The sequence below is a fragment of the Gobio gobio genome (genome assembly GCF_949357685.1).
Source record: "Gobio gobio genome assembly, chromosome: 3".
Taxonomy (NCBI): Eukaryota; Metazoa; Chordata; class Actinopteri; order Cypriniformes; family Gobionidae; genus Gobio; species Gobio gobio.
In genome coordinates this window covers 24,034,075-24,059,304 of record NC_137099.1, presented here as the reverse complement: position 1 = coordinate 24,059,304, position 25,230 = coordinate 24,034,075, and the positions used below count along the sequence as shown (strand labels likewise).

At 38.3% G+C, this 25,230-nt stretch overlaps 3 protein-coding genes across 3 annotated transcripts in view; 2 read left to right on the top strand and 1 right to left on the bottom strand.

Annotated features, from left to right (window-relative positions):
* The window catches only part of gria2a (glutamate receptor, ionotropic, AMPA 2a), a 56,057-nt gene extending 47,608 nt beyond the window's left edge, over positions 1-8,449 (top strand). Inside the window, exons 13-16 of the mRNA XM_079812244.1 lie at positions 140-387; positions 2,204-2,318; positions 3,985-4,119; positions 6,394-8,449. Of these exons, the coding sequence (XP_079668370.1) occupies positions 140-387; positions 2,204-2,318; positions 3,985-4,119; positions 6,394-6,558 (663 nt within the window). The 3' untranslated portion in view covers positions 6,559-8,449. The remainder of the gene's footprint in view (positions 1-139; positions 388-2,203; positions 2,319-3,984; positions 4,120-6,393) is intronic.
* A 7,705-nt stretch (positions 8,450-16,154) lies between these two features.
* tmem144a (transmembrane protein 144a) lies at positions 16,155-22,374 on the top strand. The gene is made up of 12 exons (XM_079812026.1): positions 16,155-16,385; positions 16,489-16,638; positions 17,502-17,624; positions 17,768-17,867; positions 19,296-19,376; positions 19,518-19,596; positions 19,940-20,016; positions 20,275-20,393; positions 20,506-20,625; positions 20,736-20,833; positions 20,917-20,970; positions 21,060-22,374. Exons 1-12 carry the CDS (start codon positions 16,307-16,309, stop codon positions 21,141-21,143), a joined length of 1,164 nt encoding a protein of 387 aa, XP_079668152.1. The 5' UTR covers positions 16,155-16,306; the 3' UTR covers positions 21,144-22,374.
* A 144-nt stretch (positions 22,375-22,518) lies between these two features.
* On the bottom strand, positions 22,519-24,988 carry med28 (mediator complex subunit 28; the record flags this gene model as incomplete). Its single annotated transcript, XM_079812027.1, has 4 exons — positions 24,815-24,988; positions 24,480-24,546; positions 23,744-23,856; positions 22,519-22,716 (listed from the first exon to the last, which is right to left on the bottom strand). The coding sequence occupies exons 1-4, from the start codon at positions 24,974-24,976 to the stop codon at positions 22,519-22,521; spliced, it is 540 nt and encodes a 179-aa protein (XP_079668153.1). The 5' UTR covers positions 24,977-24,988.
* Positions 24,989-25,230: the final 242 nt, after the last annotated feature.

Sequence of the window (25,230 nt, the reverse complement as noted above, 5' to 3'; positions counted from 1 at the left end):
AAATACTGAATTGCATTTTTAATGTATTTTTGAATAAATTACTAGATCTAGAATGAAAAAGTTGACAATGCTAACCCTCATTTCCTCCCTACCCTGAATCTAAATCTTTCCTTTTCTTTGTCTCTATTTCTTTATCCAGAGATCCAAGATTGCTCTCTTTGACAAGATGTGGCAGTACATGAAGAGTGCAGAACCATCGGTGTTTGTTAAAAACACAGTAGAAGGCGTTTTGCGTGTCCGAAAATCCAAAGGCAAATATGCCTACCTTCTGGAGTCCACTATGAATGAGTACATCGAGCAGCGCAAGCCCTGTGACACCATGAAGGTCGGAGGGAACCTTGACTCTAAAGGCTACGGCATCGCTACACCCAAGGGATCTGCTTTAAGGTGGGTGGAGTAGTATAACAATATGGCCCATGTTGTTATAGTATCCCACCTACCCTGATGTAGGCCGGGGGTCCTCTTTTAAAATGAGGTAAACTAGGTAATAGCAGAACTGAGAGTAGGGATGAATGGTAACCTAGGTATAAACAGCAGTGTAGAGAGTTTCCAAGGAAACTGCAGAGATAGTGAGGGCTAGAAAGTGTAGCTGACAGCTGACAAGCAGGTTACCTGGCAACCGGTGCTCTCGAGAATGATGACATAGAAAATGGAGCATAATGTAGTCTCTTATCATAAGCTTAATAACAAGTTAAGTTTTAAGATTTCAATAGGAAGCAAGTTAGCACCATATTAAAATGCACAATGAATTAAGATTATATATAAAAAATATTAGGGCTGTCAGATGATTCAAATATATTTTGGAATTAATTTCATATTTTGTTGTAGTTAACACGTTAACACATTCAATTCCTTTTTTTAAGAAAAGAAAAGTTTGGATAATATGTGTAATTATTGACTTTGGTAATTAGTGGAAATATGTTCATCTGCAATATATAATGTAACAATTTTCATGCAGTTTATGGACTTAATCTTACATGTGATATTTTATACTTATTGAGTTTGATAACTAATTCAGCTCATAAAATGTTTATACTATAACTGAACCTATACTTATCCATTGATGCGTATTACAAAACCGATATCCGATTAATGAAAAATGCTGACAAAAATGAGTCAGGGGAGTGGTGATTAAGCCGAAACACACTCTTTTCTTCGTGTTTTCTTACATATGTGAAAAATGCGTTAACCGCGTTAAACATTTTAATTACTTGCTTGTGTTACCATTCTAATTTTGACAGCCCTAAACGTAATAGATTAGTTCATGTGATTCTTTTCCAGGAATTACCAAGTCTACTCATGGAGCTCAGTACCCCCCCCCCCCCTCCCCCCCCCAATAGTCTACAATTTCTGAAGCCTTTTTTCGCCGGATTTGCTGATAATCAACTGCCATGTGTTCAATGAAGCAAACATTGGCAAACGGTTAAACTATTTATATAGTTATTAACTATATTGCTTTCTCACAAATAGCTTTCCACCCCCTCTAAACCAAAGCATAGTGTAGTAGTGAAAAACTGGAGACCAGATTTACACTTAGTACCAAAAGAGCTAATTTGATTTCAGAGTAACCCCTTCTTCTCCTGTTTGCCATTAGCATCTGTTTTATTGAATGCATGTCTGTTCTTAATGACTGAAGCAATGGCCTCTTGCAACCAGACTGTGTTGTTATGACAAATGCTATTATTATTGATAATCAGTAATAATCACTGCATGTGTTTGGGCACTTGGATTTTGAATGGTCGCCATAAGCATTACAGAATGTTTAAGCTGCTGATTCAGAGGCTGAAAACAGTAACTTGATTATGAATGCATTTGATGATGCACTGTTTGAACTACGCATGCTGTCTTTCTTGATACTTCTAACCAGATTTGTTTGCCTCAACGCTTAAAGTGTTTTCTGCTAACTGATTTGAGGATCTGTATGTGCGGTTGTGTAATAACTGATACTATTGCTGATCCTCCTCTGTTCTAGCCTCCTGCCTCAAGAGTTTGAGTTTAAAAAAGAACTCTTAAAGCTCGACCACCTTACATTTTAATGGGTTGTTTAACATCATTTTGATTGGTTGGTTGATTTGATTGATTGATTGATGGATTGTCTAACCCAATGTTCCATTCATTCTATGCAACTTGTGGGGGGCGTGGCCCGCTGCAGCCCCGCCCCCCCTCATGCTGTCTGACAAGTATGTTTTATCGTTTGTTTAAGAAACGCGGTAAACCTTGCAGTGCTAAAACTGAACGAGCAGGGGCTTCTGGATAAATTGAAAAACAAATGGTGGTACGACAAAGGAGAGTGCGGCAGCGGAGGCGGGGAGTCAAAGGTCAGACCCGTGCTTGGGACATATGGGTAAAAAATGAAATGAGCAAAATGCAAATGAGCAGAAAGCACTACCAGCGGTCCCAGAAAACAAGCCGAGGCACCTATACTAACTTGATTATACCATCAATTGGTCAACGAAGATGTGTCTTTCAGTAAGCCACATCTACACTAAAACAAAATCTAGACTGCCTAAAAAAAGACATTCCCAGAGGTATACGGCTCGTTGACGGGCACTGTTTATGCTTCCTGCTCACGGCGATGAGTCTGTGCACATCTGGCACGGCAAAGCCGCGTTTGCCGAATGCCAAATGGAGCGCAGACTGCTGATCGCCACCACGCTCAGGGCTGAATCATTACCAGCGCTGTTAGCGAGTGCAAATGTTACTGACAATAACATAAAATAACATTGATAATGTTATTTATGTTATTTCCCATACGCGAAGAACGCCAGTAAACCTTGCAGTATTGAAACTCAGTGAGCAAGGCATCTTAGACAAGCTGAAAAACAAATGGTGGTACGATAAGGGAGAATGTGGAGCCAAGGACTCTGGAAGTAAGGTCAGTCACTGCAGGGAGCGTGTGTGTGTGTGTGCGTGCGTGTGTGCGTGCGTGTGTGTGTGTCTGGCAGGGCTAGAATGTGTATGTGTGTATGCATGAAAACTTGTTTGAACACTGTCTCAGTTTGGGTGATCCAAATCCAAATCAGCAGACTGTGTGTGTTTGGGGGGGGAGGTCTTTGTGGATATGAGAGAATAAGAGTGTGAGAGTAATACGAAAGAAAGCTTGTGCAAAAAAGAATTATAGCCTATGGTGTGTGTGTGTGTGTGTGTGTGTGTGTGTGTGTGTGTGTGTGTGTGTGTGTGTGTGTGTGTGTGTGTGTGTGTGTGTGTGTGTGTGTGTGTGTGTGTGTGTGTGTGTGTGTGTGTGTGTGTGTGTGTGTGTGTGTGTGTGTGTGTGTGTGTGTGTGTCAAAGCAAGTCCCCCACACAGATTTACCACCGCATGAATCAGAGCCTGACCTGTGTATACAATCAATGATGCCTATACAAGCAGGGATGTGATATAAACACACAGTAATGCATGCAAGAGACACATAGCGAAGACATGTTTTATATACACTAAAGTGCGTACTACTTGATCCACATTCCCCTCCACAAACACACATACTCATACCTGTATAGGCTCAGAATTTCCTTGTGCTCCTTTGTATTTGTGCTTTATTGACAACTTGTCCTGTTACTTTTTATTTTTTGGTTCTTACACTCTTTCTTTCTCCCTCCTATCTCTCTTTCTCTTTCCCATGCGGTCTCTCCTTCTCCCTCACCAATGCTGTAAATGTTGTTTGTATATTTGCCTTTTACTTCAGCTGTCTTTAATTGCAATTCTGTAGGTGGCGTCTTTTTTCCTTCTTTATGTGCACACACTGCACCGCACTGTCCTGTTGTACTTTTGTAGCCGTCTGTGTATTCTATGTGATTTACTGTTAGACACTCATATACACATTTAATACTGTACTGTTTTTGTAGTCTATTTAGAGCAGTTACCTTTAAATTCATAATGTGTCGTTAAAATTAAAAGTCATCATATATACAGTGATAATTAGTAGTATTGACATACTGTCATCCTTTCTCTCCCTCATTTTTGACCTTTGGCCTTCACCCCTTGCAGGAGAAGACTAGCGCCCTCAGCCTGAGTAACGTTGCGGGCGTCTTCTACATCCTGGTGGGCGGCCTCGGGTTGGCCATGCTGGTCGCTCTGGTGGAGTTCTGCTACAAGTCTCGCGCGGAGGCCAAACGCATGAAGGTTGCCAAGACTCAGGCTCTAAATCCCTCCTCTTCCTCGCAGAATTCTCAGAATTTTGCTACTTATAAGGAAGGGTACAACGTTTATGGGCTGGAGAGTGTTAAGATCTAGTGGGGTAGGAATGGCAGAGGTTATATTTTTGTCGTTTGTTCACTGTTTTTTGTTTTTTTTGGTCATTTTTTTATCGTATGCCAAACGCTTCATCGCCACTACACGATTCTCTAGGCATCACGTTGGCAATTGGGATCCATTTGTCAAAGATTTAAAGGGGTCATATCATAACTTTCATATCATAATTTCTTTGTTTTTCCATGAGGTCCGCTGGCAAGAATTTTAGGCCATAATTTAGTTGTACACAAGTTTTCCATTCTCGCTTTGACCCTTAAGTTGCCTTTCCACTACACACGAAAAATGCCATGCGATGGACCGGAAGTCATTCATTTGCTATGGAGAGTCGCACAGGGGCTGGGTGGGGTGTGACCATCTGTGGATGCGGAATTTTCGGATGCGATTTGAGCTTTGGATGTGTTAAAAAATGAACACCGTAGGCGACACACCGACCCGATGTGATGTATTCCAATTAGATCGGTGTAGATCTAATTAGAATTATTAATATTATTTGTTTAACTTAACCAGAAACATTTTATACATTTAAAAACATTTAAAAATGCAAGGTTATTGATAAACAAGTAAACAATTATTCATTTAATATTTATTTATTTTTTAACGTTGTCTGGCACTGTATTTTCACTCAACTTATTGGCGGTTATTTGTCCTATATATGCATAGCTGTTGTTTGCATTCATTTATTCGTTCCACCATGGTGAAAGTTCGGAGGATGAAGGGTCTTGCAAAAAGAAATTTTGAAAGTCAGAGTGGGCAAAAAAAAAAAACTACCTAGCTTGAGTATTGCCATTTAGCGCAAGAGTCCCCGTAAGTTGCAACCGACTTTAGTTCAGTGTTGTGACGTATTTCCAAGTGAAACAAAATATTGAATAGAGGGCAGAGATTTATTTTAGCGCACCTTCTCTCCATCCCATGCTCATAGCAAAAACTGATGGTTGGAGGATATTCAACCCAAGCCGTCAAAAAAAGAAGGAACGCCATTCCAGAGCGGAGGCAAATTTTCAGATTTTGTTTAAAGGTTACCATGACAAACAAATTATTTTGTGTGTACTAACTTGCACGGATTAATTGTTCATCACAAGACTAGTAATGTGCGCTAACAAAGAAGAAAGGGTAGATTTTGATTTCATGACGACTTTAACGGAAGATTTCCGAGACAGCTACAGTTCACTCATGTTGCTGCGCAAGATCACAATGAAAGTTCATTACGACTGCCTTGCCACTAGGGGGCAAATTTTTGACAGTCGTGTCCAAATGTCATGAGCAGTGGAAAGGTGGCTTTAGAATTAAATGGGACGTTATTTATTCATTTATTTAGCTTACCGAGGAGGCATTTATTTACTTAAAAATGCATAAAAAGAGTAATATTGTGAAATGGTATTAAAATTTAAAAATGGGTTTCTTTTTAATATATTTTAAAATGTAATTTATTCCTGTGAGGGCAGAGATTCGTCTTATGATCCTTTTGAAAATATTCTAGTCTTTACTGTCACTATTGATCAATTTAAAGCATCCTTTCTGAATAAAAGTATTGATTTAAAAAAAATCTTACTGAACCTAAACAGTAGTGTATATATATATAAAAAAAGGAAATTAGATTTTTCATGATATGACCTCTTTAAAAAAACAGAATCACACAAGCTATTGTTTGACAGCACAGTTTTGGTTAACTGTGCCTACAAACACGTTATGTGATTTAAGATTGAAGATTAAAGAAATGGCGTAAAGGTGGACAAGGGACAAATAGAGGGAGGGTAAAATGTATTGAATGAAATAAAAGATGGAGGGTTCATAGATAATTTTTTTTTAGCTCATTTCGTTCAGCTGGAGTGACATCATTTTCCGTTTGTTTATCATCATTGACGCTTGTGGTTGTTTGTGAATTGGCTGCACCGCTTGCTTTTAATATAAAGCTCCGCCATCTTAGTGCGAGACCCATTAGCTGTCAGTCATTCTCCACCCCATCTGCTCCTCATAAACATCTACAGTTTAAATAGATGTAAATAAAATTCTGTATTTCATAATAAGATGCACTGTATAACATTAATGAATGTTTATGTGTTTTCTCTCTCTCTCTCTGTGTGCATTTGGGTGTGAATCGCTGTGTATTTATATATTCTGTTTGTGTGGGTGTGTGTTTGGTAACAGATGACGTTCACAGATGCTATGCGCAGTAAGGCCAGGTTGTCTATAACGGGCAGTACAGGGGAGAACGGGCGAGTGCTGACTCCAGACTTCTCTAAAGCCGTCCATGCTGTGCCGTACCTGAGACCTGGCATGGCAATGCCTCTGAGTGTGAGCGAGATGTCCTGAGTGCCTTACATACATACATACACACACGCACGCACACACACACACACACACACACACACACACACTGGTGCAAGCATGTTGTACCTCCACTTTCATACACATCCACACACGTGTACATAATCTTACAAACATAAACACTAATAATTATTCCATATACAACAAGTCACACACAGGATGTCAGATCCATACATGCATAGACACACTTGAACACATATGTTTACTGTTCAGTGCAATCATATTTTGACCAGCGGTCATGTGTACAGCTATCATTTGCAAAAACATGCTGACAGACACATAAAAAAGGTATACAGGCACATTGCTGTGTGTACATATGCAGACAACTTCACAAACTTTCTGTAGCCACACTTCTATAAAGTGTCTTGTTGTGTACATCTTACATAACTCCATTTCCTCCAAGTTCTCGTTTTGTCACACACTTGAACACGCACCTATAATATGACCTCATTTTGCTCATATAGTCACTCGCACAAACACACTTGCCCCATTGCTTCGGTTTTCATTGCCGTTTTTCACATTGTAAGTGATGGCATTGCAATGCTGCACTGAGGAACAACGTTACACACTGAAAATAATTCCTATGGGAAAAGCTCGACACCTGTTTCCATAGCAACATGTTTTTGGAATCTCTGATTCTCAAGAACTCAAGCACACGAAACATCTGCATCAAATGTGATTTTGTTTACTCGATCTACATGATATATTAAAAATGTTTGAAGAGTCATTTCTTATTATATGAGATATGTATAATAAATTATGTATATAAGTACACTTTTGTTCAATAGATGTTAATGTTACCATGCAAATGCTTGACTTAAAGAAAAAACAAAATGATTTGAGTAGTTTTGTTTCTCCTCCTCACTGGTTTGATTTGTTGTGATGTTAATTTTTTGGATCGCTGTGTTCGGATCCGTTTTTTTTTTTTTTTTTTGTGCCTATGGACGATGCAAGCAGTAGTTTTATAATTGTCTTTTAATTAAAAAAAAAAGAAGAAAAACTTTAAATAATATTGTACCTTCTGCATTTCACCATTTAGATTATATATTGAAATTGTTATATTATTAAGATGGATCTGTATATGAACTTCATAATATATTACGATATCCCAAAATGCCAAATATTGCAGTGTGCCAAAACATGTCAAGGCATTTCAGATGCATTTATTAATATTGTCTCTTTATTGGGGAAATGTAAAGACTGAAAATTAGCACCCTATACTCAAGGGTTTGTTATGTATCTCATTGGCTTTTTTTGTCCTGTTTTGTTTTTCATATCAAATGCATTGTACTTTTAATAAGGTGCACTACCATATGCAGTTTTAACTGTGAAGAGCATGACAACCTTTAGTTATGTTTGTTTTTATAAAAGCGATGATTAAGTATATCACTAATATTAGTTAACTAGGAACTTAATTTTTTTAGTCCAGTTATGACCTGAAGACTAAGAGATGGAGATGATTACAGATAGTTATATTGATAATTATATTGATAAATTATATGCCAATCACCTTTTTCTATGCCATGCTGTGTAACTGAAATCTTGTTCATTAGTTTTATATGTATATGTACTGTACATGTAAATAGAAATCATTCATGTGTATAACTTAAAATCTTGGATGATACACCGATACACACAGACGCACACAAAGAGGATTGCTCATATTGTGCATTTTGGGAGTACGCTTGGGAACCTATGAGCTAAGTACCAAGCTGTCTCTCATACAGTCACACAAATGGACTTGTCATCACTAGCATCATTTCAGTTGGAAAGTCTACCATGGGATGAAATGGTGGGAATTTTTCTAAATGGAATGTGGACTGATTGCTTTATTTTTTGGAATCTTTTGGAATAAACAGAGACTGAGAATCCTCTGATATTCTGTTTTTACTCTATTTCATGGGAAGGAAAACATTGCCACAAGAGGTGGTTGACAAGCATGTCAGCTTTTCAGTTTTCACATAAATTCACATCCTAGGTGTCACAGACTTCCTGGTTTATTTTAGTTTTCAGAGACCGTTATATGTTTTCCTTTGTTCCGGTTTCCTGCTCTTCATTTGTTACCCTGGTTTTTGGTTAATAAGTTCATCATTGAGTTCATTCACCCTGTGCATTCAAGTTTCTCATTTCATTCAGTTCGTGTTCATGTGTGTGCAAAAGTAAAGATGGATATCGCTTCCATAAATATTGCCCCGTTGGGGAATTTTTATTTTTCAAAGAGGCAGCGACTTGGAGGAATCAGGCTCAAAGTTTGCAGCGCATGTCATCTCGCCACCTGCAGTGACCTTGCGCTCATGTAGGGATTCTGGAGCAGACTGGACAACGAAATTTGTCTGATCATACCACGTGGTAATTCTGGCTGGACCCTGAGGGATTACGTCAACTTTGCCCTGTGGGTGGATGGATCCTCTTTTGCGGTGAGCATAGTAGAAGAGGATTCCATTCCCAGTGTCCAGCCACTCCTAACATCAGTCATTACTATCCCAGAGCGGATGAGGAACCAGAGCCACTGCAGATTGAGAGACCCAGTTTATGCCTGCCATGGACCACGTGCCTGAGCCAATGCCTGAAACACAGCCAGCAGCCTGGGGTCCCATCTGACCAGGTGCGTGAGGCAGCCATTACATCCGTACCTGTGGGAATATTAGTGGAGCTGGAGGATGAAAGGTGGCTGATGGACTGGGAAGCAGAGGAACAGCTTCCCCTCCTGATTCCTGCCCACGAACCTCTTCTGCCTCTGGAAGTCCCATCTGTCTGTTCTTCATCACCACTGATCCTGTCCAGCACAGTGTTATATTCGTCGTCGTTATATTCAGTACCACCAGTGGACCAATCGGCTCCACTGGGATCCCTCGTCCCACCGGCCCCACTGTGGTCAGTCGTCACCCCACCATTGCCACAGACTTCCGGGCTATCTGCTGCGCTCCATCCCTCCACCCATAAGACTCCGTCGGGCTTCTCCATCCCTCAGGCTCCACCGCGGTCCTCACTCACACCGGCATCGCCTCAGTCCTCTGGCCCCACCTCGTCCACTTGTCGCCCAGAACTCCGCCTCCTCTGGTCCCTCAATGTCGCCGGGTCTCTCGGTCCAGACTTCGCCTGGGCCTCACCATCTCCCTGCGTCAATTCAGTCGATCGCGCTCAAATCTACACCTTGGCTCTCCCTCCATCAGTTCCGCCATGGGGAACATTCCTCCTGGCGGCCTCCTGGGTCGCTCTGGGCCCTTTTCAGCCATCCACTCCTCCATGGATCCTTCCACTGTCTGCTCCTCCAAGGGCCCTTTTTACTATCAGCTCCTCTTTGTCTCCTTCTACCACCTACTCCACTCTGGTTTCTGTGGCCAGCATCCCTGCCTCTTTCAAGCTCTACACCACCTCCCTCAGTCGAACTGTTACAGTGCGAGGTTGCACGTTTTTACGTTTTTCTGTATTTAAGTTCCTCATTTCATTCAGGTTTTTTGTGTTGTGTTCTGCATGCTGTTTTGTTAGTTTCTTGCGATTGGATTAAAAAATATAAATATTTGTAAAGAAAGGGAAAAAACGTTAATCTAGGATTCCATTATTTTTTCTTACAGAACATGTGCCAACATTTGAGATATTCCTCACATAAGTTAATACGCCCAAAAAATCTGTGTCATCATGGCCAACTAAATAATTCCATTAGGACAATTTATTTTGATTAAAAATAATGTAAAATACTAAAATGTCAAATAATTGCCAAAAAAAAGTTTTGTTTTTTTCTTAATTCCCCTACCATTGGCAGATGTGGAAAACAACATGTTGGACTCTGTTCAGATCTTTATCTCTGTGTAGACTGAATATACAAATAACATTTGTCTTTCACAGTTTTCTCTGCCTTTTTCCAATAGTGAGTTGTGTACTGACAGCGTTCTGAGCCAATGAAAAGGGTTTGATTCAAGCTAATGTGCTTTGAGCAGCTCAGTAGCACAGGAACAGATGTGGCCCTGTTCAGTATGTACTGGGGACACATTAGTGTTGTGCTTCCATGTACTCATAAACGAGCTATGGTATTTTAACCAAGTGTTTCTGATTGCCTGACTATCTTTTGGGAGAAGGAACATTACTAAAATGTGTGTCTGCCTTCTTATTGATTTCTAAGTGAAAGACCAGTGGCTGCTGCCTGATGTTCAGGTGATGCCATGTTATTGTTCTGACACACACACACACACACACACACACACACACACACACACACACACACATACATACAGTCTCTTTTCAGGCAAGCGGCAAGGCTCCCAGGCGAACAGACTGGCATAGCATCTGCAGCTCAGCAGTTGAGTTTCCTCTTGCTGTGCCTAGTTCCTTATTACCTTCCTCGGCCAATAAGAAATCAGTATTCTCCTGTAGCCAAACAAAATTGAGTCTGTTGCAGCCAATTAATGCTCAACGTCAAATCAGTTAACGAAGTAAATTGAGGTATCAGTTTGTAACCACAGTCGTGTTCATGATTGCACATTTTAACATGCATTTATTGCACTCTGTTTTTATTTGTTATAAAGCATATTGTATTTAATCGGATACCTCTGGGTTCAGTGCTGGGCCCATTCCTCTTCTCAATACAAAACCAGGCACATTGGTTTTCCTACCTATGCTGCACTGATACACAGCTCTGCTGCCATTCCTGCCTGACAATTCCACAGGGGTTGCACAGATCTTGAATAAAGGAACATCCTCCTTGGCTCCTCCTACCATCTACTCCACACTGGTTTCTCTGGCCAGCATCCCTGCCTCTTTTGAGCTCTATACGCCAGCTCCCTGTCCACCTCCAGTGCCCCCACCCTCCAGCTCAGCTTAGCCAAGACAGAGCTCCCCATCTTTCCAGCCAGCTTGGTAATTCATCACAACATCACAGTTTAGCTAGGCTCATCAACAATAACACCATCCAGGCATCCAGCATTATGGACCGGGCCAGTGCCTTGGGGCCTCAGACTATCAAGGGGCTCCAAAGTCTTGAAGTCCTAGACTTCCAAAGGAAGCTGAGCCAGTAGTGCATAGAGGGTGATCTGAATACTAGAGCCTTTGGACCGCTCTGCACATATGGCAGGAGATGACCACTAGGGGACCTGGTCCCATCAGCATACAGCACAGTCCCTGAAATTAGACTATTTTAGTCTAATGTTTGCTACCAAAACATATGCTTGCTTCAGTGATTATCATTGTGGTTCTGCGCATATGCTTACATTTTGTTCAGAATACATGCTATGCACGTAAGCAAACTAAATTGCAAAGATTAGGGTTAATATAAACAGAACGTTCAGAATCTGAAATCGAATTGGATGCATTCATATTGATGAAAATTTGTGCATGTAAACATACTCTCTCACTCCACTGGCTACCAGTTGCTCCATGCATAAAGGTTTAAGGCACTGATGCTTACATACAGAATAGTCACTGAATGTGCACCCAATATATGTTCCCTTCAGAAATCTGCTGTCAGTTGTGTGTCATGGCTTCTTCGAAATCTGCAGCTTTTTTTCTGAGCGCTTGACTTGTTTTCAACACTTGTTTTTTGACACTTATTCATTCTTATGGTTTGACTTTTTTGAGACCATGATTAGCTGTGATTTGTGTTTGTCTGATGACTTTCAAATGCAGAAAGTGGTGTTTAGCCTTGCAAACTTTAGCCTGTTTTGTTTGTTTCTTGCTACTGGATTACCTGAGTTTAATTTGTTTAATGTGACACTGATCCAAAATTAAGATTGATAAAGTTGTTGTGGGGTTTTTTTAAAGAAAGGGAAAAAAGTTAATCTAGGATTCCTTATTTCTTCATCTTACAGAACATGTGCCAACATTTGAAATATTCCTCAATAATATTTAAAGCTGCAATCCGTAACTTTTTGCGCTCTAGCGGTTAATAAACAGAACTGCATGCGTCTTGCGGAAGAACATTGCAGCCGGAGCTTATTCTCTCTGTTTATGTCTATAGCGAGTCACGCAGGGACATTTGCTCCTCCGCAGCGGTTCCTACCAGTCTGGCCTGAAATAGTCCCAATATAAACACTTATTATAAGTGCAGTGCACCATAATGGTTCAGGGTAAGACAAAAACACGGTTTGGATAATGGATTCATGTTGTACGTTCTCATTATATAATTTTTGTAAATCTAGAACACAAACGACGGATAGCACCTTTAAAAACACAAATAATGAATTGTAGACGAATTTTACTTTTGATGTAAAACATTGAGTGGTGTTTAACCTCGCAAAGATCACTTGCAGCCATTGCTTTAACCACACGAACAACAGGAAACCAGAAGGCAATCAATGATTTCTGATAAAACAGCATGGGCACCACATTGTTTCTTTGTTTTAATTAGCCTGATTTCTCAGAACATCTATTTCAGTGATATCTGTCTGATAGTTGGGACATACATATGTGTGGTATTTTAATAAAAAAGTTTTAAGGAATCACTAAAGGGATGTCATGTTGTTCCAAACCCATAAGACTTTGGCATCTTCAAAACAAAAAATGTGTGTTGATCATTGTTTGGCTGTAAATCAAAGCCTAAATTAAATCTGTTCATTATATAAAGTGATTGTATCTTTTCACAAGACGTATATTTAATTGTGATATTCATTTGGATTAATTTTACAATGCCTTTATGACATTTTTGGTTACCTGGACTTTCAAGGGAATGTTAGCGAAGATTAAAGGTGCACTATAGTAACATTTTTTCAGTAAAATATCCAAAAACCACTAGGCCAGTGTTATATATTTTGTTCAGTTGAGTACTTACAATATCCCAAATGTTTCCAACTATTTGTAAATCGTGAGAAATTGCTATTTTAACCAAGGAACCGGGACGTGTGAGGGAGTCGCCTGTCGATTGCGTCATATCTGCGTTACCCTCGGTTTCCGGTTTTATTTTTGCAGAAACGCTTTTCTCTCACTGCAGTGTGCAACAAGTGTCATAGCAGAGTATGCACAGAGTAACGTCATAACATCATTTTCAACACACTCAGATGTATCTAATATGATAAACAGAGCTGCGTTAGCCTGGTTAAAACCAGACCATTCTCAGTAGTAACTGAGTTATGGTCTGGCAAAGCTTCATAGACAAATCATTTCCAAAGGGGCGTCACCAACGGGCGTCGCTCAAATGCCTCTCGGCGCAATTGGATAGACCTAAAACCAATCAGAGCGATGAGGGAGATGACGTATGCAGAGCGACGGAGAAACATCTGAGACTCTGGTCGTTTCTCATATGCGTTCTTTTCTGTACTTGTGTTCTCAAATAGGAAATGTCCCCGGTTTCCATTTCAGAAATCTGGTCACCTTACCTAAACCACATATTAATGTTTAATATATTATTTTTAAAATGTAAACGAAAAGAGGCAGGGTGTTTTATACTTCGTTTTATTATAAATATATAAGATAATCAATGTAGGCCTAGCTACGCGTTGCCTGAACCACATTTGTGTGGCTATTATTATTATTATGTTTATGAAATGAGGCAGTGGTGTTTTATGACATATTTCGTACGCGAACTTCTGACTTACGTCCGTGACTTACCAAGTTTGACTCCGGAGAACGAACTCCCGAGGACGAGGATTCAGAAATAAATCTGATATAACAATCAGTTCATCATCAGGGCATTGTTTTCACTAGTCCCTGCCTGGTCACCATGCATTTTTTACAAGTGACCCTGAGCTGCTTAGATTGTGTATTCTCTACTCTTGATGCTAAATGTGATAAATGGTGCTGCTTACCTTTCCAAGACCTCAATGAGTCAATGAGTTCTCTGTTACAGAGAGATGCTGGTGTGGTGACAGGTTTAAAAAACAAGAGAGAATGAATCTGGGATTATCCGTCTTTCTTGCTCTCTATGCTGTGGAATTGGATGTGTAAAATACTTAGTGAGAAAATGTATGTGGTAGTTTGCAGCAGTTGAATATGTCTGAGAAGGGTACTGTTAAGACCAGTGCTTCCCTCCAGTGGTGGTGATTAGGCATAGATGGCAAGAGTAGAATGATCCTGCACCACCGCAGTTTCAGGACTGCAATTCTAGGACACAGTGTTATAGTTTTGAGCATCTGATGCTATCTTTTCACACTGATTGTTTTAGTTTACTTTTAGTTTAATGTTTTATAGTTTTTTTTTTTTTTGGTACATTTCAGCACTTTAAAATCTGTGTCATCATGGCCAACTAAATAATTCCATTAGGACAATTTATTTTGACTAAAAATAATGTAAAATACTAAAATGTCAAATAATTGCCAAAAAAAAGTTTTGTTTTTTTCTTAATTCCCCTACCATTGGCAGATGTGGAAAATAACATGTTGGACTTCAACATGTGTACCCTTCTACTTTTGCGATTATTCGTGATTAAATATTTGAATCCTGACAGCACTAGTTTTATTTTTGATTATTCATGCACAAATAATGTTTGTTACGGAGCATCTGTTTTATTAATCTTCAGTTAAGGATGTTTAGAGTCCTGTGATAGGCCTACCTGTTATAGTAATTGTTGTAGCCTATCATTGTTGTAGCTCTAATCAATGGTATTTACGTGACTATGTGCCTGTTTATCACATGCATACAAGCATTTAAGAAACAATATCATTGAATAGAATTGCTGGTCCTCAAATGTCATGGCTCTACGCAGCCTTGTCGTACACCTTTAGTAATATTAAACCACCAGGTTTTCTCTTTCTGTTCGAACGGTTGCTTTCATTGATCCATCAATAACTTTCATATAGGCTATAACCAGTTTGAAGTTTCTTCACAGAGAAAAAAGGTGTCTAAATGGTACAAATAGGGGTAGGCCTACAGCAGTTTTTCACTGGGGCAGTAGACTACCCTTAAAATCACATATTTGTACCTTTTTTTTCTACCACAAAAAGGTCCATAGTAGTACCTTAAGGTACGTATTTGTACCCAAATTAATACTATGCACCTTTTAGGAGTTAAAAAAAGATACAAAATATGTCCTTTTAAGGGTACTGCCCCAGTGACAAACTGTTGAACCCCTAAAGGTACAATTTTGATACCTTTTTTCACTGTGTTCAATTAAGGTAACTCTTGTGTTGTTGCCATTGTCACAAGACTGTGATCTTGCAGGAACATCAGGCCAATCTGCTACTGAATCAGGTGGTTTGTCTTCGTCTGGCATCGCAGCTGGAGACCTGTCTATAGGTCTATAGGTGACCCAACCTGTCAAGCTGAAAACCATGAGAGGGACCCTAACCTTACTATTTAAAACTGCATATCAACTGGCCAATTGTAATAATTCATACTTTATCGGACTAAATAGTTACAATAATTCAGGACCCCTCCTAAAAACTGCTCATAGCACCCCTGAACCACACAGTTAATCTAAAAAAACATAGGCCTATACATAAAAATAAGACAATAAAAAAGAAGTAGGCCTATAATCGGCAGCAGCAGTAATAAAACTGCTTTTTAACTAAAATGCAAAGTTGTTCTTTATCACTCCTTTTCAAACAGCCAACCGTCAGCAAATAACGCCACCCACTAACAGTAAAAATGTCACTAATCATCATATTCAAATGCATGTGGTTCATCCACGCGTGCTCAAGATGCATGCGTCTACAATCATGTGATCATGACTGTCAGCTGACACGGAAGTCTAGACATTTATTCATTGAGCAGCTCTCGCTTGGAATACATTATTTCAGCGATCTCCGCATGAAAGCGGTTTTTATGAATATCTTTCAATTGCTTGAATGCTGTTGCGTGTGTGTCTAACATGAATCCTCGCGTGGCAGCGTTCATCATTTCGCTCCTCTGCGCGCTATGCACCGGCGCCGCGCAACACCTGGACACAGGTAACATTAGAGAATAAATAAGTAATTACTGCATTGAATAACTGATATATTATTGCTGACTTTAATGAGTAAAACACAATGTAATGTAACTGTGTTGCATTAGAGGGGCTGTCAGACTCGTCCGTGCACCTTCAGCAAGAATTCAACAGCACCAACTCGTCTGATCTGACTTATGGATTCATATCCTGCGCCGTGGCAGCAGTCTTTTTCGGGAGCAACTTCGTACCAGTGAAAAAGATAGAGACTGGAGATGGTTAGTCAATATTTTCTTTTTTTTTTCTTCTCGACTCTTGTTCTTTTTGCCTTCCTGTTGACGTGTTTGCGCTCAGTGATTCTCAACTGACTTTACGTCAAAGTGGCCTACATGTTTAATGGTACTAAATGTCAACATGAATGACCTTAATTGGATCTTTAAAAGTCATTTTACTCACCACTATCAAACCTGTCTGAGTTTGTTTCATCTGTGGAACACAAAAAGAGATCATCATTCACTCCCATTGTATGGAAAAAAGATAATGAAAGTAAATGGTAACGTGTCATTCCCTAAAAATCTCTTTTTGTGTTCCATGGAAAGTCATACAGGCTTGAAACAACACAAAGGTGAGTAATTGATGACAGAATTGTCTCAATTGTTTCCCATCCTAATGGTCTTTAGCTATATTCTGAAGTAACATGACTTTTTTTCAAATTTTCAGTGTTGATTCTAGGGATTCTGTGAGTCCTAGGCAAAAAAAAAAGGGTGTAACAAACAGAGTAATACCATGGAAATGTTTCATAAGAGTGCCTCATATTTAATTTAAATGTATAAGCTGTTCATCTGTAGTGTTTCCACAATACCTCAACAGATGGGAACACATCAAACATCAGCAAATACAGAATGTTATACACGAACGTTAATATATGGTTCCCGTTTTTTTTTTTATGGAACCAATTATCAAAAAGTAGGCCTATGTGAAATATGTGAAAAACTAAAAAATATGATATGGGCCTCTGTGTCAAAAGAAACTTAACTTGAAATAAGATATCATATACTGCTTTGAAAACACACTGAAGAGAGAACGTTTGCGCAATAATATTTACATTATTTTCAGTTCTCCCTACTGTGTATATGTGCAGGTATGTTTTTCCAGTGGATTCTATGTGCTGCTATATGGACAGTCTCCTTAGTGGTGAACATCATTCTGAACAGTCCAAAATTTTGGCCTCTTGTTATGCTGGGAGGAGCCATCTGGGCTACTGGTAACATCTAATTATTTTATATGCCAGTATAATTTATAATTTGATCATTACTGCTTGAGATATGGATTGTGTGATTTTGTTTTTCAGTAATGATTCAGTGTGAAATTCTGTCACATGTTTGTGTGGGTTTTTTTTTTTTATAGGTAATATAACTGTTGTTCCTATCGTAAAGACTATTGGGCTTGGTCTTGGACTTCTTATATGGGCTTCATTTAATTTGCTCATAGGCTGGGCCAGCTCACGGTAAGCAAAATTGTCTTTCAGAATCCACTTAAAGGCACAATATGTAAGATTTTTTTCAGATAAAAAAAACCACTTACTGTACATTATCCTAAAAGTTTCCAGCAATGTTTACTGTAAATACAAAGAAATCCGTGCGTCATATCCGCGTTATTTCCATAGAATCAATGGAAACACCAAAGATGCTTTAATATATTATGTGTTTTATTAGACAGGTAAGCAACTATTTGGATACATTTATCAACAGAAAACTAATCATAGTTATATATCTTCACACGTTTAGTCTTATTGTTTGAATCGCAAGTACCATGTTTTTACCATACCTCAGAGATGACACTATTTTGTCAAGTGGCTAACATAACATAATCAGAGATAGCTTTGACATCATTCAATATATATTAAAGTTAATTACATGTCATTTAGTGACACAATTCATCCTGTTTTTATGAATGTGATATTCTAATATTGATCTAGATATTGCAAAGTGAAACAAGTTTCTCATAACAGCCACCGAGCGAATAACGTTAAAACATAACTCTCAACACAGTCAAAAGTATTTAGTGTGATTGTTTTCCATGTAAAACAGCACTGCGTTACCTCACATATGCAATGAAAGAGCGTAAGCGACCGGCTGCAGCATAAGCATAATAAACCTCCGCTGGTCTTGAGACCGGTGTTTCACGCAGAAGTCTTTCATTAGCAGTCACTCCCACGGCTCCTCTCATTCCATCGTTAATACATTAGCTCATCCATGAAGATGACTTCTGCCCGAGTCCGTCGTCGGATTCCTTTCCATTGGCTGTGGAGCTGAAGACAACAACTCCCATGATCCCACACTCATTCACAGCATCATCAAGCTACGCCTTTGTTATGAATAAGTAACCTCTAGCGGCAAAAACTTGCATACTGTGGTTTAAAGGTGCAGTGTGTAAATTTTAGCGCCATCTAGCGGTGAGGTTGCGGATGGCAACCGCTCACCCCTTCCTTTCGAAGCACAGTCTAAAGAAACTACGGCGGCAGACACAGGACAAAGATGTCATCGTCTGAGACAGCAGAGAGTATCTAGCGCTCTGTAGAGCAATTTGTCCGTTTAGGGCTAATGTAGAAACATGGCGGCGCAAAATGGTGACTTCACTGTAAAGGGACCCATGGTGTATATAGATAGAAATGTCTCACTCTAATGTAATAAAAACATAATAGTTCATTATGTAAGGTCTTTATACACCACTGAAAACATAGTTATGTATATTATATTGCGTTTCTGTCGAATAGATCCTCATAAATATTATACACTGCACCTTTAAGGAACTTTTGTGTTGATTGATATGCTGTAAAATGGCATTGCAACCAATACATTTTACATTTGCTACATTTATATTATTAAGATATTCTTTTTTTATATCATACACTGACTCTTGCTGTTGTTTTTAGGTTTGGCTGGTTTGGTATTGGGGCTGAGACCGTTTCCAAACCAGTACTAAACTCCTGTGGAGCAGGTCTTTGTTTAGTTAGGTATATGTGATGCATTCATATAATAATTTTTTTGTATGCCACAGAATGTGATGTTACTTTTAAGTCTCATTATTTTAAATAATGTCTGTTCTCTTTTTTCCTCCCCCTTTTTAATTCTTTTAATTTTGTATATCTTTACAGTGCCATTGTTTTTTTCTTTGTGAAGACTGATGTTCAAAGGTCATCAACATCTGAAGAAACACCTTTACTAATAGACCACGTATGTTGACATACATTCAAAATCGTGACTTTTTTTATGGAGCCCCTAAGGGAACAAGGCGGTGGGAAAAATTATGATATCGGAGGAAAAGTTATTTTTCGACGCTTCTGCGTTCCCACAGAAACGTTTTCGCAAAACTTCTGCATTTCCCAGAAAAGTTTCTCGAGAAAAAATTTTTTTTTTGCAACATAATATTTTTTGGGGAACAGAAAAGCATCTAAATGTTTTTTTCCTCCCATTTCATACATTTTCCATCACCATGTCTCTTTAGAGGCTCCGTACATTTTTAAATATTGCATGTTTAAATTATTCAGTGAAATTATTTTATCAATTGAATCCGAAGGCTGTGAACTCAGAAAGTGTGGTGGCAACAGATGATTCCTGGGTGGATGCATTAAAACCACGTACAAAACGTATTGTGTATGTACACATCACACTTTTGTCTTGCATTACTTTATATGGCATAAGCATCTATATTTTACAGATTTACAACATCAAAAATAACCTTTTTTCTGCGTAAATGTACATTTGTACTAATAATATATAGTATCAACCTTAGACCACAATTCATTTTTAATTAAATTATTAGAGTATCTGCATGCTTATACTGTATCTAAAAAGAATAACGCATTCATAAACTATTTGTATAATAAGAGCTTTGAATATTATGTCTTACAGTGGCACGTTGCTTGCTGTTGTCGCTGGAGTGCTGTACGGAACATCATTTGTTCCAGTTCTATACATTAAAAATCATGCAGATGATCCAGAAAGCCCATACAGTGGGGCTAGCCAGTTTGGTAAATCCAGATTACCTCATGATATCCCAGACAGCAACATTGTGTCGGCCCACATCTGGTACACATTGGCTGAATTCTTAAATATGAGCTATAATGCATTTTGTTTATGTAGATCTGGATTACGTCTTCGCACAATATAGTGGGATTTTCCTCACTAGTACAGTGTATTTCCTCCTGTATTGCGCCATCAAAAAAAACAAACCACAAGTTTTTCCAAAAGCAGTGCTGCCAGGTAAACACCATCACTTCAGTTTAATTAGCACTTCCTTTTGAATTGTTTATTATCTTTCTTCCCCATACCTCTGATGTCATTTAGTATAGAATGATGTTTTTTCCGTGTAGGATTCCTTTCTGGCATCATGTGGGGTGTGGCCACGTGCTGCTGGTTCCTGGCCAATCACTATCTCAGTGCTGTAGTGAGCTTCCCTATTATCACCACAGTGAGTGACAGATCTCAAAAGTCAACATTTTTATTTATCCCCCCTCCCCCCTCTTAAAATAATGTGTATTTGCTCCATTCCAGGTTCCTGGACTAATTGCAGCTCTTTGGGGTGTTGTAGTGTTCAAAGAAGTGAAGGTAAATACTTGTGTGTATGAGTTCTGCTCCCACTGTCTATTGCTTTTATATTGTATTGAACTCCCCATCTCAATCTCTCTTTCCCTTAGGGTTGGCGAAATTACATTGTCCTCATTGTTGCTTTCTGTCTTGTTCTATCTGGGGCATTATTGACTGCATTTTCAAAGGTTTAACCCTTTTAAGACAAGAGCAAGTGATGTACAGATAAACTTTGGTGGAGTATTTTAACATTATAGTTTTTTTAAATATAAAATTACTGCTGTTTTAAATATTTTTAATACTGCAAAAGAGAGATTTATTATGCTGTTTATACAGGTTATGCAGCTACAATAACCTAAAGAAATATTGTTTATATTAGGGAGGGATAGAAAAAATACTTGAAATGTTACAGCAATATTAGCACAAAAATGTTATGTTAATGTTATTGGGAATACAATTATATCTCACTATATTTTACTTCTATTTGAATTAATACACTTTTTAAAAGTCATGTTTACACTATAATGGACCTCATTTCACTGTATGTTTGCACATGTAGGCTAATGGTTGCTTTATTATATTGATAGATCTGATTGCACATGATAGAAGCAGGACTGTTATAATGAAGGTGATTCATTTTATGACAATTATGCACATTTTCCAAATCCTCTCAATTGTCTACATCCTCCAAATTCATGTTTTTATTTGTATTTATTGTGTTACATTTGAAACATTGGGGGAAAATGTCATGAACGTCACAATGCTAAAATCTTGATGGTCTGAAAAGTAGGCTTTGTTTTTCTTTATATAATCTCTAAAATTTGTAATGCATTTTTTTACTTTCTGTTTGACTTTGTAATGAAATAATGTGAAATTTTAGCATGTCATTTACAGATTTAGCCATTTAATAATGAATTGATTACGGATTTGTTTTGTTGTTGCCAAAATGTGTCAAAGGCCTTTTTTTTCTTCTTTACTTAAATATTCAAATGAAAAAGTTAATGGCTTTTGAGAAAAATCTGCTTATATTGATATAGCATGTTATAAAGGGAGAAAATATAAAGCACTGAGTAAAAGAAGCAATATGCACAGCGCTGGACTGCCATGCCAGGAAATACATGAAGACCAAACATAACTTAACAAAAATACACATTTTCGATTGACAAAACATGTTTATTTTAAACTGTACAAAGGGTGTTTTTAATAAAATAAGAACAATGTGGGGAAAACTTCATAGCCCACTTTATTCTGTCTAACTAAAGCTCTTTCTGGTCATTGTAGTTCTTCTACACAACACCTGTACTTTAAATTAACTTGTCATCAAATTAATTCTTAAGTATGCTTCCAACTAAATGTTAAAGAGTCTGGAGTTCTTTCAAAGGACCACCTTCTGGCAGACCTACAAGCCCCTCATGATAGATAAGAGGCAGTAATGTCCTTTAGTAGCTCTTGAAACGCATTTTCACAACAGAATCTACAACAAGGCAGTTTTCGTTTTTTCCGGTTTTCTGGGCGGAGAGAGGAAGTGGCCCCTGGGACACAGTCTGGTTCTGGATCTCTGTGCATGCATCAGTTTGGTTTCATGGGAGCGGGTAGGTTTGCTGATGCCTGCTCCAGAAAGGCCAGTGGACCCTGTGGCAGTTCTGTGGGCTTCTTGTGCTGGACGTTGATGTCCTCCAACACCTGCTGCCAATGATGGATCTTAGCGAGGTGTTTCTGAATCAGCATCTCCTTCCTCTGGAGTTCATTCTTCAGTTCTGATGCATCCTGAAAGACCGAACAGCACATGTAGTTTGTGTAAATCCACTTGGGGTTCAGAGTATTTATTTTTTCCCACATTAATTGCACACATGTCTAGTACAATTATGTGGTTTTGTTTCATTAATACTGTGTATACTTTTTTTTCTTGATTTATCCTGAAAGAATGGAAGTGAAATGTGACAACATGCCCCATAGGTGGGGTACACTGTAACATGACCAAATAACAGCTTAAAATGTCATCTGATATAATAAAAAATATATATACAAGACAAACTAAAATATTTTGTCAACAAAATACAATTATTAACTTTTTAAAATAAAATAATGGCATTCATTAAAAATATAAGCATTTTTGAGTTTGACTACAAACACATTGCAAAATACAGCTATACAGCATAGTTAAAAAGATAATAATTTCTGAACATTAGCTCTCAGTCATTATTCACCCTTTTCTCATGGTTTCTCAAAAGAATTCATAAAAGTATAGAATATAATGGCATATTTCTAATAGGGGCTCATTGTAACGCAGTGTTACAACGCACCACACCTGCACAACTGGGATTTAAATCGCTGCTCGTGTCTTCTGCTGTTAGATCAGCATTAAAGAACGATCTCAACTGTTAAATAACAGATATAAGATTAAAATAATATCAGATTTGTCTTGTTTTAAATAAACACAAAAAACAGAGATGAAAACTAAACTTAAGTAAGAAATTTACTTTTGCTATGGTTAAATACATGTTCAGTAATATCTTCCAGAGATTTTTTAATTTTGGCGCTATTTTTTCTCTAAATAATGTTGATATGGCAACTAGTAAACACACTAAGTTTCGTCATTCTGGCATGTGTGGAAAGGGTTAAAACGTGTGTTGCAACTAACCCCGCGTTAGGTTGTGCCCCACGCTCCCCTATACCATGTTTCAAATGTCACAATGGAACTGTAAAAGGTTATAAGGTGGTATTGGTTTAAATAATGTATGGCTGTATTTTTAACAATGCTGCAGAGAATTCAAAGGCAAAGATTGGAGTTTACCTCTTTTTCCACCTGTTCTGGTTTCTGTACAGACAGCTGCAGTCTCTTCTGAAGGAAGAAACATTCAGTCTGCCTGGCCACATCCAGAAACTTCTGTATGCACTGATCAACCCCTGGAATACACAACACGCAAAATAATTATGGCAAGACATTTAGAGGTAAAACCATTGGGTTTTTTTCATGCACTGGACTTTTTTTTTAAATAGATTTTGGGCTTTCTGCTTTCATAAAATGTTTTTCAGACAAGTGGAAAGAAAGCATCCAAATGACAATATTTGCATCTGTAGATTTACATTACAACCATTTTCTCATTGAGCCAAAAATCTCCACTTCAGTGTGCAAATTCAAAATAATATTTCAGAAAACTTGCAATGCAAGACAATAGTCTTAATGTACTGTGATTATTCCACTGGGGAAGTATGGTGATATCTATTAGTAATAATCTGTAGTGTTGTGGCTTAAAATTAAATATATAAATGCATTTTAAACTAAGGTTAGAATCAGTAAGTTTGTAAATGTGTAAAACTGTTCAATGGTATTACCATGTTTCGGTCATGGCACTATGAAAATATGGAATTCTTTGAAGCAGCTTGTAGTATATGGTATTTATAAAAAAATATGGTAATCCTTCAGTAGTAAGTATTTATTAAAGTTCCCTTGCATTATCATCTGATATCATACCAGGGGTTACAGACATTTTTATAAGGAACAACAGAAGAATAAAAAACATTTTTACCAGTGCGAATTTCTTCCTGGTCGGTTCCATTCACATAGTCTTGACTGACAAGAGATGCAAAACAAGCCTGGGAGAATTAAAAACATTAAAGAAAAAATATAGATTAATAACACATTCGGTATATTATAACTCCATTGATAATAATGACACCGTTTCGATCTATAACCAAGCAAACTACTAATTTCTACTGAATGTATGAAACAAGAATATATTCATTTTAAATATATATTTAAAAAATAATCCAATGCGTGCATAATCAGTTGATGGTATCTACCAATAAATAATTGCACAGAAACCATCACTGGCATTAGCAGCAGCAGTTTTATTGATCTCACCTCGAAAGAAGCTTCCAGCTCATCTACTAAAGTGTTATTTGCCCCTCTATTACCGGGAGGTCCTGTGAGAAGACCTGGCTGACCTGGACCGCCAGGACCAGTAGGTGGGTGAGATCCAGAAGGCTGCTGACCAGTGAACATTCCGCCCATGGACGACGCCATTTTTCCACTAACAACACTACTCTTCTTCGCGTGCGTCAAAAAGACGTCTCTGTCTCTTGAAAGTATAATGTGTCGCCACCTCTATGGTCGCCACCTATTGCACAGCACGTGCAATGCAAGTCTTTTTCTTCTTCGATATTTATTGGCGGTTGACAAACAACGAACTGGTGTATTACCGCCACCGACTGGTATGGAGTGTGGATCAAAATTACACATTTCCTCCCTTTTTATATTCTATTCCATAAATTAGCCAC